Source organism: Oryctolagus cuniculus, chromosome 1 (genome assembly GCF_051225735.1).
Source record: "Oryctolagus cuniculus isolate XC-2025 breed Fujian yellow rabbit chromosome 1, ASM5122573v1, whole genome shotgun sequence".
Lineage (NCBI taxonomy): Eukaryota > Metazoa > Chordata > Mammalia > Lagomorpha > Leporidae > Oryctolagus > Oryctolagus cuniculus.
In genome coordinates this window covers 31,369,148-31,382,359 of record NC_142867.1, presented here as the reverse complement: position 1 = coordinate 31,382,359, position 13,212 = coordinate 31,369,148, and the positions used below count along the sequence as shown (strand labels likewise).

Sequence of the window (13,212 nt, the reverse complement as noted above, 5' to 3'; positions counted from 1 at the left end):
CAGCACCCAGCCCATGAGTGGACCAATAAATATGGTTGAATAAATGAACACATATATACATTTTTACACCTTTCCCACACCCCTGTTCTCCAACCTCAGGCCCTAGGCAGAACCAGAGGAGCAGTAGCTAAATTAGGAGATAGGGATGTCAAGGGCTGGAATCACGCTGGGTGGGCATGGGTGACCCTCGAGGGTGCAAGATTGCCTCAAAACAGACAAGTGTTCCCGGTCTCCTGCTGTAAAGCTAGACCTCTCTCCACCTCAAGATTTTACAATGCACAAGGTACTTTTACAGCTTCGGGGAAAAGCGCAAGAGACTTCTGGAAAGAGGCTGCAGTTCCTTTGCATGACTGAACACACTGCTGGGTCTGGTCTGTAAGTGGAGGGTGGCCAGCCCGGCAGTGGGGGCAGCGTGCACGCCCGATGATTGAAGAGAAGCTGTGCCCAGTGAGGACTTCCCACACTGTCAGAAAGTCGCCACAGGTCCATGGAAGAAAGCTCTTCCCCAGGTCTTTCCCGGGAAAACTATCCTGCAGATGGAGGAAGGAAGATTCCTGTGGAAGTCGGTTGAATTCTCCAGGTCTCCAACCGGAGAAGAAAACCTAATCATGATTTTTTTCCCCCAGAGAGGAACAATTTCATTTTCTTTACCCACAAAGGGGCCGTGTCTGTCAGAGAAATCACTGAGTTATGGCGTGACCACGTAGCCAAGCTCTTGACCTAACTGGGTCACTACCGAGACCCTCTGCGGACCAGCCCACCCCGAGTAGGCACCACCCGGGAGAACCTGTTCCCGGGACCCCAGGTGCCGGGTGGCTGGGGTGGGCCGGGGACTCGTGGGAGTTCCTGCGTAGGCGCTGGGTCTGCCCCGCTTCCGGCTCGAGTTTTCATTGATTGAAATTCCACTTTAAACACAATCTCTTTGGCATTTTCACTTTTGTAAAATACTTGGATCCTGGCCAGACGCGCCCTGGGAGCAGGTATTGCATTTTCCTCTCGCTTCATTTCTGATCAGAGATTATTCATTTATGAATGGGTGGCTGTAAAAACTTGCCTCATGCATATGAAAATTGAACCTGGATATTTTTAATTGCCGTTGAGTTTTGCTTTTGCTTAAAGGGCTGTGGCCATGGGCGGAAGGACACATTGGTTTTTTTTTTTTTCTTTTCTTTTCTTTTCTTCCTAAAGTAACGCTAGGATCGGCACCCTCAATTGACGTTTGTCCGAGAGGCACTGCCTGAATGGGCTGTTTGGTCCCCTTACAGATCATGATTCTGGAAGGGAGTGGTGTAATGAATCTGAACCCCAGCAACAGCCTCCACCACCAGCAGCCCGCCTGGGCGGACAGCTACTCCACGTGCAACGGTAAGGGGGCCCCGCGGGCGTGGGCGTCGCTGCCAGCCCTGGGGATTCTTCCTCGGCTGGAATTCCTTTTCCACGGGGACATTTGCAACCTGAAAGTTTTATCCAGGAGAGGCTGAGGGGATGGCGCGGGTGGCTCTTGATTTCTAGAGTTCTCTACTGAGCTCCAGGGCGCCGGGCAAAAACTCACTTTCGTTTTCCATCATCTCCGGTGAAAATTCAAGGTTCCGGGTTGGCCCCCTGGCAGTGAGGGTGGGGGAAGCTTGTTTTTGGGGTATATCGGGAGAGGATAGGAGGGGTGTGTGTGTGTGTGTGTGTGTGTGTGTGTGTAACACACGGAGATAGGAAGGCTAAGAGGCAGAGGACCACAACTGATCTTTTCTATATTATCTTCCATCTTTGGAAAGGGAGAGGGGACTGTGGAGGAGCTAGGCCTCTGCTTTAGAGCTTTAATCTACAATATGCTGATCAGAATTTGGTGGGGAATAGCGGAACAGAATGAATCTGATGCAGAATCCGGGGCAGCTCACCCCATTGGGAAGACACCGGGGGAAGCTGAGTGCTGCACATCCAACATCCAAGTGCTGGCCCTCACCCTATTCCACTCCTGTTGCTAATCTCCTTGCCGGAGGTGCTGTTGACCTTATTTGCCTTGAAACATGGAGGTGGCCTGTTGGGGAGCAGAGTCGGAGAGGCCAGGAGTGGCAGGATATTGGGAGAGTTGGATTCTCTGACAAGTGGCCCTGATCCACATGGAGCTCCACCTCTTGGTATTTGGACTCCCAGCCAAGCATGGTGGAAAGCGTGAACAGGTGGCCTTAGGTGGCCTTCCCTTATTCAATCATCCGTCCTACCAAAGCTGTGCTCTTTCTGGACAGGTGCATTTTCTGTCGCAGACCTCAGATTCCCTGGAGGAACCTAGAAGGACACTTTCACGTGAAGCAGGAAGTCTTGGGCACCCCTGGGCACCCTTCTTTTGGGCAGTGTTTCTCCTGTTGGCTTTGGAGAAAGCTAGAGGAAGGGAGAAGTTGAGTGGTGTGTTTATTTCTGAACTTTCACAGGCCCCAAAGAAGGCTCAGCTCCCGATGAAGACTAATGGGCGCAGGATAGAGCAGGTCTGAACCCTGAGGACGTTCGGTGTTCCTCCTGAAACTCCAGGAAGCTGAGGGACCCACTGCCTGCTGGGGGAGTCTTCCCTCAGCAGATATCAGACAAAATTCTGTGATATTCTGAGTCTAAACAGGATGTAATATCAGGAACTGTGCTTCCAGCTAGATCCTAGTAAGTTTGCAGAAGAGATTATTCCAAGCCCGTTGTTGGGTTGTTGAAAGCTGTGGCCTCTTGTTGGCTGACCCAGAACTGCAGTGTCATAGCAACGCAATTCTTTCAGAAAAGAAAGACAAAGGACTCCGGGAGCCACTAAAAATAGACAGTCCACCCTTAAACAGCTATAGTTGTGAGACATCAGAAGTGGAGGAAAACAGAAACAGCTAGTCTAAGCTCTGTGTGGTTACTCGTCTGGAAATTCACTCTCCCTGCCTCCCTCCCTCCCTCCCTCCCTCCCTTCCATCCTTCCCTCTTCTTTTACTTTCTTTTCTCTCTCACTCTCTTTTCAGTTATTTAAGAGGGAGTGAGAGCAAGTGAGTGAGACAGAGAGCAAGCAAACACACTGATTTACTCTCCGAATGCCTACAACAGCTGGGACGAGGCCAGGCTGAAGCCAGGGCTCCCACATGGGTGGCAGAAACCCAATTACTTGAGCCATCAAGTGCTGCCTCCCAGAGTCTGCATCAACAAGAAGTTGGGGTCAGGCGCTGGAGCTGGATATTGAATCCAGGTTCTCAGATGTGGGATACAGAGGGGTGTGTGTGTTTTAAGATTTATTTATTTATCTGTAAGTCAGAGTTACACACAGAGAGGAGAAGCAGAGAGAGAGAGAGAGAGAGATTCCATCCACTGATTCACTCTCCAATTGGCCTCAAAGGCTGGAGCTGTGCTGATCTGAAGCCAGGAACCAGCAGCCTCTGGGTTTCCCACGTGGGTGCAGGGGCCCAAGGACTTGGGTCATCTTCCAGTGCCCTCCCAGGCCATAGCAGAGAGCTGGATCGGAAGTGGGGCAGCCAGGACTTGAACCGGCACCCATATGGAATGCGGGCACCACAGGCAGCAGCTTCACCTGCTACACCATAGCACTGGACACACACAGAGGTGTTTTTTTTTTTTTTTTTTTTTTTTTTTTTTTTTATCAGCGTCTTAACTACTAGGCCAATTGCCTGTCCTGGTAATTCTATATAACCAGATTTTTGAACTCAAGTTTTCAATCCTTATCCCTTCCCCACACCAACACTAAAGATGTCCTTTTTAGGGCTGCTTCTGTGTGGCCATGAGGATAAGAAGTAAAGCTCAGATACCTAAATAAATCTTAAAAAAGGGAGAAGTAAAACATACTGTGAGCGGCAGGTATTGTCAGTGGCGGTCACTTTTGTTCCCTAAATTATTTTGACCTCCTGATCTTAGTGATTCTAAGGTTTGGAAGCAGAGGATGGATCCTGAGGGTGTTAGAAAAAGTGGGATTGGGTTGGAAACACTACCCCCCGGCCCTTCTCCTCTGGGAATATTGAGGGCTAGGCCATGGGTATCACGGGGATCAGGCCTTTCTGAGCCCTCTAGCACCTGTCGCCTTACAGACCTGCGGCAGGGGCATGGTGTGGAAGCTTGTCAGGAATGCAGAAACTCAGGCCTCACCCCAGGCCTGCTGAATCAGATTCTGCATTTGGACAGTCGTCCCGTCCCTGGTGATTCATGGTCATGGTGAATTTTGAGACGTTCTCATCTAGGATGACCTTGAAGAAAAAGGGACAGTCTCTTGGCACTGCATTTCCTCCACTGGGCGAACCTTGAGTTTGTGGAAGTATCTGCACGTCGTGTTCAGCTGGATTGCACCTGCTCCAGTTAGTGGGCTGCAGCGGCATCGCCCCGGCCCTTACTCCTCACGTGCTCCAGTTAGTGGGCTGCAGCGGCGTCGCCCCGGCCCTTGCTCCTCACCTTTCTTGGAAGGGACTGCTCCCCTTCACCTCTGCCTTCCAGGGAACTCTAAGATCTTCTGGCCTTCTTAGGTACCCTGGACACAAGATCTCTCTTTTTTAATTTATTTGAAAGAGAAAGAGAGAGAGAGAGAGAGAGAGAGAGAGAGAGAGAGAGACCTTCCATCTGTTGGTTCACTCCCCCAAATGGCTGCAATGGCCTGGGATGGGCCAGGCCAAAGACAGGAGCCAGGAGCTTCACCTGCATCTCCCACATAGGGGACAGAGGCCCAAACACTTGGGCCATCTTCCATTGCTTTCCCAGGCACATTAGCAGAGAGCTGGATGGGAGTAGAGCTGCTAGGACTCAAACTGGTGCCCATATGGGATGCCAGCCTTGTAGGCAGTGGCTTAACCCACCATGCCACAGCACCAGCCCCAGACTATGTGATCTTTACATACTTAAGTGGTCAGCACAGTAGAGGCTGAGCAATAGTTACTTGAATGAACTTCACTTCTTCACTGCTGTCTGCATTAATCACCTTGTAATACACCGTACAACTCTTCAAGGTTCTTACCCAATTTCTTCTTCAGCAACAAATTCTATTAAATAAACACACAGTGAGCAACCACTCTGGCAAGGTCTCTGGGTAGGTTTTATAGGAGATACAAAGGTAAGAGTTTCTGACCTTGAATATACAGTCTACAAAGGAGAATGAGACCATACCAGAGACTTCTAGAGACAAGCAGGACCTAACAAAGGCCAGTATGAGAAAGACCATGAGTGTCTCCTGGAAATTCAGACGACAGGGAGCCCTCGCTGTAAGTTGAGGTATCCGAGCTGGCTTTATGAGGTGGTCAGAGTTTGAAAGATGGGTAGGAGTTCAACAGGAGTGACAGGCAGAATGCTAACTGGGCTAACAGAACAGCACAGATGAAAAGACAAGGGGCCAGCATTGTGGCCTAGTGGGTGAAGCTGCCACCTGCGATGCTGGCATCCCGTATGGGTGGTGGTTTGAGTCTCAGTTGCTCCACTTCTGATCCAGTTCCTGCTAATGGCTTGGGAAAGCAGTAGAAGATGGCTCAAGTGCTTGGGCCCCTACCATTCACGTGGGAGACCCAGATGAATCTCCTGGCTCCTGGCTTCAGTCTGGTATAGCTCTAGCCATTGTGGCCACTTGGGGAGTGAACTAGCAGATGGAAGGTCTCCTCTCTCTCTCTCTCTCTCTCTCTCTCTCTCTCTCTCTCCCCCTCCCTCCCCTTTTCCCTCTCTGTAGCTGTGTCTTTCAAATAAGTAAATGAAAATTTGGGAAAAAAAGACAAGAGTCCTAGTTCCGACGAGGAGTAGTTAGTGAAGAGCCTCAATGGCTGGATTGACAGGTTTATATTTAACTTCAGTGGATGGGGGGGGGGGTCCTGAAGGTAACTGAGCAGGTCAGTGACATCATGGTTGCTATAGTAACCAGCCTGGGGCAGTGGGATATCAGCATGGTTAGCAGATGGATAATATAGACCACTTTGGGGAGAAACAAAGTCATTTTAGAGAAAAGGATCTTAATTTCAGGCCTTGATTTTGGTTGCCAATGGTGTCTGAATTTGAGGATGTGTGTGTGTGTGTGTTTGAGAAAGAAAATGGGACAGAGAGTTGAGAGGAGGAGAATTAGTTGGGTGTGGATAGTAAGCCACGGTGCAGAGACTCTAGCCAAGATTATTCAGCTTTCACATTAGTTTACTCTGGGGGAGGTAGGGAGCGAGCACAGAGCGATTCAGCTTTTGTGTCCTCATCTAGTGCCTAGGGACAAGTATCACGCTGTGGAGGACACGGTGACACACAGAGGCTAAAAGACCACAAGTGGGAGAAGAACCATATTGCTGTGAACCCCCTGTCTTGTGTTCTACCCCATATCCTGGGGTGCACGCACTGTGGTTGTGCTCCCCATAAACTCCAGCGGCCAGCAGTGCATCCCCGTGTCTGAGACTCTGCCCCCTGGGAACAGCCAGGGGTCACTCAGTCATGGGGCTACCTCTTGTTTTGCAGTTTCCAGCGGGTTTTTTGGAGGCCAGTGGCATGAGATCCATCCTCAGTACTGGACCAAGTACCAGGTGTGGGAGTGGCTCCAGCACCTCCTGGACACCAATCAGCTGGACGCCAGTTGCATTCCCTTCCAGGAGTTTGACATCAATGGCGAGCACCTTTGCAGCATGAGTTTGCAAGAATTCACCAGGGCAGCAGGGACGGCGGGACAGCTCCTCTACAGCAACCTGCAGCATCTCAAGTGGAATGGTGACTCTCTCTCTCTCTCTCTCTCTCTCTCCCCCCCCCTCCCTTCTTGCCAGGAGCTGGTTGGGAAGAGCAGTGGCTCTGCCCATGGCTGGGTTCCTTATCAGGATTACCCATGACAGGGAAGTGGGAGGGAGATGAGGGGACAGGTGCAAAGCCTGGGGTACCAGGTGTATCCAATCCCATAAAATTCTAATATAATTGAGGTGTCTCCTTCAGGCTCTGCCATGTCAATTTTTAAGGAGACAAGCACTGGCTGGATCTTCACAGAATACTTGCTACTCTGAAGCAACCCTTTTTTCTCTCCTTTGCTAACAGGGTTCAATGTTCTAATTCAGTATTTTAATAATTTACTTTAAAAACCAATAAAGTCTTCTAGACTTAGGTTCTTAAGGTGAGAGTTTAAGGGGGATGGGATGCTGTATGCAATTAGATCTGTGTTTGTGTTTGGGTGGAGGGAGGGCTTACAGTACTTTGACAGATCCTTAACCTGTCCAGAGCTCTACAGAAGGGTTAGAATGAATGCTCTAGACACGGGGAGGGTGTTTCTGCAGTGGCTTCTGCAATTGCTGCCGCCCCAAAGCCTCAGGTGTCTCTGCCAAGGCCTCCCTTTTCCCACAGATAGGTCACCATGGCAAATGCTGCTCACTGCTGATAGCTTCTTCAACCATCACACATGCTACGTTGGCTTGTAGTTCTCAGTAGGGCTGCCAGCTCATCTTGCAAGCTGTCTCTGCCACTGGCATAAAGTTCCCCTGATAGTGTTAAAAAAAAAAAAGCTCTAAACAGCAATGTTTAAGGCCCGCAAGATGTGTCTTTACAGCGGAGAGTGTGTTTATGTCTTGGCAGAAGCCATGTTTGGGTAGGTTAACTGGGGCTCCGGAAGTGTGAGCTCCAGGGCCGTGGTCCGGGGTCAGATCCTGACCACTGCCAGCAGCACCAGCGTAGCTCCAGAGCCTGGCTGCAGAGCCGGCAGTGGTGGCGGCCATTTTGCATGACCTCATTCAGTTCCTGGCACTTGCTCCACCTCCCCACCGCACAGCTGTGGCTGCTCATTTTCCTTTTCCTAGAACCAAACCAAACCCTCAGGAGTCTCCAGAAAGAACAGACTTACACTTGGAGACTCAAAAACTATTTATTTCTCCACTTCCTATTCAATCTACCCCTTTAAAGCTTTGCCCTGCCTGGTTGAAGCCAGAGGCGGGAAGGCCTGGGAGGTGCCGTGGCCGTGTTTGACCTCCCATTGACTTTCCCTGGCTTGTTTGGTCTTACTGCATCCTGCTGTTGCCCCTGAGTGCCTGATGTCATTCAGTTTTCTCGCCCTTGTTTTGTTGTTTGCTTTTTTGGAGATATTCTATTGACTTAACATTTACTGAGTGCTTATTTGCACTAGGTGATCTAAGGTGAATTGATCCATCCATGAACATATAACAAAATATACAATGTACCCATTTTACAAATGGGAAAACTGAAGGCCAAAGAGGTCAGAGGTGTGATCTCTGTTCCTGAAATGTTTATTATTTTTTAAAAGATTTATTTATTTAAGAGGCAGAATTATGGTGGGGCAGGGGAAGACAGAGAGGTCTTCCCTCTGCTGGTTCATTCCCCAAATGGCCACAATGACTGGAGCTGGGCTGATCTGAAGCCAGGAGCCATGAGCTTCTTCTGGGTCTCCTCTGTAGGTGCAGAGGCCCAAGCACTTGGGCCATCCTCTGCTGCTTTCCTAGGCCATCAGCAGAGAGCTGGATTGGAAGAGGAGCAGCTGGGACACAAACTGCATCTATATGGGATCCTGGCATGGCAGGCAGAGGCCTACCCTACTACATACACCACAGTGATAGCCTCTCCTGAAATATTTATAAACTATCTGGGTAGTGAAAATATACTAGATTCATTCACAAGGATATTCGAGAATACTTAAAAGAATTCATGGAAAAATGGAATTAAAAGATAAGGTCCATTTTCCATAAACTCTTGAAGACTCCTTGTGTGTGTTTTATGTATGACACAACCAGAGAGAAGTTGCCAGCAAGCACAAGGAAATGCAATGTGCACTGCTGGTCCCTGTGCTGAAGGCATAAATCAGGGCAGAGTCCCTGCACGCTACACAGACGTCTCTCAGGTATTGGACTCAATCAAGATGAGTTTGATTTGATTTAAATGAAAGAGGGATCACGTTGGTTAACATGATTTTCTCTGTATTCTCACTTTAATTCATATCACATCGCAGTATGGAAAAGCACCTCAGTGGTCACCCCCAAATGTGCAGACAACGAGACTGAGACCCAGAAGGGCTGATAGGCTCCTTGGATGGGAGTGGAAACACTGATCTTCTGACCTCTGTAACTCTCTTTTCTCCAGAGTAGAGGTCTTTGCTACTCAGTGCCACTTAGTTCCCACTGTTGGAGTACCCTAGGCTACTGGGGACTGCAGACTCGGGCTTGTAGAGGCTGAGTGTAAAGCCCCCTCCCATGAGCACCCACGCTGACCAGGTAGTGAAGGGACTGGCAGAAGCTCTTCAGAGAGGCCGGCTCTGACCTTATTGAAGCATCAAACCCGTGGCTCCCGCTGGGTCCTGTCTGACTTTCCCAATCTGTCTTTCCTAGGTCAGTGCAGCAGTGACCTGTTCCAGTCCACACACAATGTCATTGTCAAGACCGAACAAACCGGTGAGTAGTAGGGGCCAAAGGCAGCCAACTTGGCCAGGTGAAGCTCTGGGAGAACAACAGGGAGGGAGCACAAGAGAGAAAGAGAGAGAGAGAGGGATTGGGTTTTGGTGGGAAACCAGGGGAGGCCTCTTCCTGGCTGTCTCCAGTGGGCTACCCCACCTTGGATGCCATTCCTTGCCCTTGAGAGCCAGTACCTGCCAACTATTTCTGGCCTACAGACAGATGGTGAGAGCCGCCTGTGCCCACACCTCTTTGCTTCCTACTACCACAGGTCAGGGCATCCTCCAAACTCTGGGCAGGACCTAGGAGAAGGCAGAGTCTAAGGTAGCTCTCCCCACTGCGAAAAGAGTCTGGGGTGCGGGGCTTGGCCATATTCAGAAAAGTGAAAAAGAGAAGAGGGAGAGTCAGTGTCTCCTCCCCTTGCCCCCTCTCCTAATGAGGGCGTGTTTCACAAGAAGGAAAACATGCCAGCCTGGGATTGTGCTTCCCGTGGTCTCTGGAGCCCTCAGGAGCTCCTGGGGGATGGCCAAAGATCGTGGAACTCAACCCCTGCTTCCAGTGCAATATTTTAGAGCAAAGAAACAATGCTTGGCTCGGAGCAATCTGCAGCCCCGTGGTGCCACGTTCCTTTTGGTTCCCCTTCCTCCGTCCCCAGCCTCTTTCCCAGCACTTTCCCCCAGGCCCACAGTTGTGCTCCAACTGTGGCTGCCACTGCTCCTGGGTCCCTCCCTATGTCCCCATCAGGGAGATCGGGTATGCCACAGGCCTCCCTGAGGGTTGTGTGCCAGTCACCAAGGACAGAATTTGACCTGGTGGTGATTTGTGAGTCACTTGGTGCCAAAATTGACTCATGCAGTTATTTGTTCTTTAAAAGGGGGCTGTTCTGACATTATTAAAGAATAATTAAAAAAAAAAAAAACCAATAGCTGCTAAGCATGCTAATCGGGGCTTCTGAGCCCTGCCCTTCTCTCTAGAAACCAGGGACTGTGTTACCTGGGTGGTCTTTGCTTTAGAGACTTGCCCTTGCACTAGAGGCAGAAGGAGGACTTGGCTAAGAGGACACCACCTCCCCACCCCCGACTTGACCTGCCGGATAGTCCCACTGGAGGAGCCAGGGTGACATTGGAGAGGTCTCAAATAACTCGATAATCCCTCCTTGACTGCCCAGACATTCTTGTGTCGCCAGTTCAGAAAAGCCGAGCTGAAGGGTGGGGAAGAAGGTCCACCCTGGGAGGAGGAGGGGAGCAGAGGCTCCTAGAGGGGCCAACACCCCCAAACCTCTGTGGCTCAGTTTGTTTTCAAAGACAACAACAGGTGTACAAGATGACCCAACAAGAAGAGAGGGTGTAACCCCGAGAGATTGGGCTTGGGGTGCCCAAACACGTAGCTATTAGTTCAAATACCAACTAAATCCCTATGTCGTAAACAGGACTTAGCCAGTGAGTCAGGTTTTATACCATTTATGCTATAAAAACAAAATGAAACTCGGCCGGTGGCTTAGCACCCTGGGCCTAACATTCAGAACCTGGGCGGGCTGGCAGCTGGGGGCAGTCTGCGTTGCTGGCAAGGGGAAGCAGGGAGCCTCGGGTGGGGATCGGGTAAGGGGATCTCAGCACTCTGGGGCAGCTGGGGAAGAGAATGCTCTGTTGGAGACCAGCCCAGACCTGGGGGTTGCGTAGGAGTTGGGCTTCACCTGGGGCAGGTGGAGGGGAATTTCCTTCAAATCTGGGATCTAAAAAGTCCATCGGAGAGAGACGTGCTTACCCAGCACACAGGAGAAAGAGAGAGAGAGAGCAAGCGAGCGAGCACAGAGAGTGCGAGATGAACCAGTGGGGCTCCTACTGTCAAGAGCTGTTTGAGTTGTTCCCCTCCAATGTAAGAATTTCGTGTCACCTCGTAAGCTACTTGTGGATACCCTAGAGAGAGTGGGATGTCAGCCCGCCTCAGAGTGGATTCCCTCTGTATTTCAGCAATGAAGAAACTAGTAAGACTGCCTAGATGTTTTCTGAGAGAATAAACATTAATTTTCCCAGGAAGATATTCATAGGAGATGCTCACTATCATGCATTATAAATATTCTTACTCCTGACGAGGCTTCCCTCCCAACCTGGGGTCGAAACATTGTGGGGATTATATAGTAGAACGTAAGACAAGGCGGGCTGGGGAAATCCCTCAGAAGCTAAAGGATTGGGCTGGGACACAATCCTGCTACCATGATTTCTCTTCCTTCCCGGAAAGACGCATCAGGGATGGAGCACATGGTGTGGACCACAGCACATCCTGTCTCCCCCGGGACACTGGAAGAACAATGGGATCACATTATTATTTACAGTCGCATGTGACTGAAGCAAAATCTCCTGCCTTCCCTCTGATGGTTAGAAAATGCAGACCCCTCACCCTGGAAGAAATGAAAGCTGACATTTTCCATTTTTTATGCTTTGTAGATCCTTCCATCATGAACTCCTGGAAAGAAGAGAACTACCTATATGACACCAACTATGGTAGCACAGTAGGTAACTAACTCCCCAACACTGAACACCTCCACATTCTCATTCTGTCTCACAGCCACAGCCTTACGTTGCAAGGAGGGGCTGCTAATGCCATTTATTTTCCCACTGCTATAGACTTGTTGGACAGCAAAACCTTCTGCCGGGCCCAGATCTCCATGACAACCACTGGTCACCTTCCCGTCGGTAAGTTGTACTGACAACTGAAGCCAACGTGCCTACTGCGAGTGCTTACTGAGAATTAGTGGGAAAGAGAGGTCCATTACGCACACATGCAGGAATTAGTTGAGTCAAAGAGTTCCTGTGGTCCCTTAACTTGTACACTTCTGGATCGCTCCAGTTCTGTGAGATGGAGCCAGAGAAGTGCCCTCCTCCATGAACAGAGTCTGGGGCAACTTCAGAACTGGACTTTAATTGAGTCTTTGTGAAAGAAAGCACGGACTCAAACAACAACTCTTCCTTTTTTCTTTTTTCTTTCGTTGAGCGTATGTTTTTGAGAACAGGAATACGGAAGGGTTTGGGTTTGAGGTTTTGTTTTGGGTCAAGTGGCTTGAGTGAGACAGGGCTGGGAGCCAGCGTAAGTTGAGAGGCGTTGAGGTTTAAGGACTGAGGCCCATTCATTTCTCTGCTCTCCCACCCCTCCCCTCCAACAGCCTTTAGCATTATGTCTCACTTGTGTCGCTCGAAGGCTTTGTTGAAATTGGGAAATTGACCAAACACTGGGAAGGCATTGTCACTCTGGGAAACTAAGCCAGCTGGGGTGACATTTCTGTGGCAGTTGTCACCCCGACAATACCAGCGGCTTCGGGGCTCCGGGAACCTCTGCTTTCCTCTAGAATCGTCCTTCCATGTGGGTCTTGGACTTTCTGCAAAAGATTCCAGGTGAAAAGGAAGCTGAAGCCACCTCTTCCTGAGCCTTAGTGCTTGAGGCACTTGGGAAATCTAAAAGCTGCCGTCACAGCTCTGCTGTCCACAGCCCCTGGCTTGTTCTTCCTTCTCTCATCTGTATCTTGACTTCCACCTTTCAGAACCTAGGAGTCAACAGGGGCCGTCGCGGGCAGGGTCTGCTTCCATATTTGCAGTAAGAGCAGCTCACTGTCTCCTGAATCTACCTGTTGTGTTTTTGAACCGTCTGACTTTACAAATCTCTTCTTATTTCCCCTGGCTCTCATTCCTATCCCACAATTAGAACATGAGCTGGAAAATGAGTGACACAGCTCGGGACGTCTACGGGAATTATCACCAAACAGTCAACACAGCGTCTGGGGTTGGTGAATTTTTTTGGAGTAGGAGCTCTCTGTAGTCCATGACAACTTTGCAAGGCTCTGGGGAAGATCAGAACCACTCCCCCCACGCCTTCTCCACCCCCC

The 13,212-nt window shown here is 50.0% G+C and overlaps 1 protein-coding gene across 9 annotated transcripts in view; it reads left to right on the top strand.

Annotated features, from left to right (window-relative positions):
* Positions 1-13,212, top strand: part of EHF (ETS homologous factor) — a 42,836-nt gene that overhangs the window by 19,684 nt on the left and 9,940 nt on the right. For 5 of the 9 annotated variants that reach the window (XM_017345915.4, XM_051852261.3, XM_008269650.5 and 2 more), the window contains 5 exons: positions 1,266-1,365; positions 6,424-6,669; positions 9,273-9,335; positions 11,780-11,848; positions 11,960-12,028. In XM_017345915.4, the coding sequence (XP_017201404.3) occupies positions 1,269-1,365; positions 6,424-6,669; positions 9,273-9,335; positions 11,780-11,848; positions 11,960-12,028 (544 nt within the window). In that variant the 5' untranslated portion in view covers positions 1,266-1,268. Of the gene's footprint in view, positions 1-1,188; positions 1,366-6,423; positions 6,670-9,272; positions 9,336-11,779; positions 11,849-11,959; positions 12,029-13,212 lie in introns of all 9 variants that reach the window. The other 4 variants (XM_089309776.1, XM_008269643.5, XM_089309769.1 and 1 more) reach the window with 2 other exon arrangements.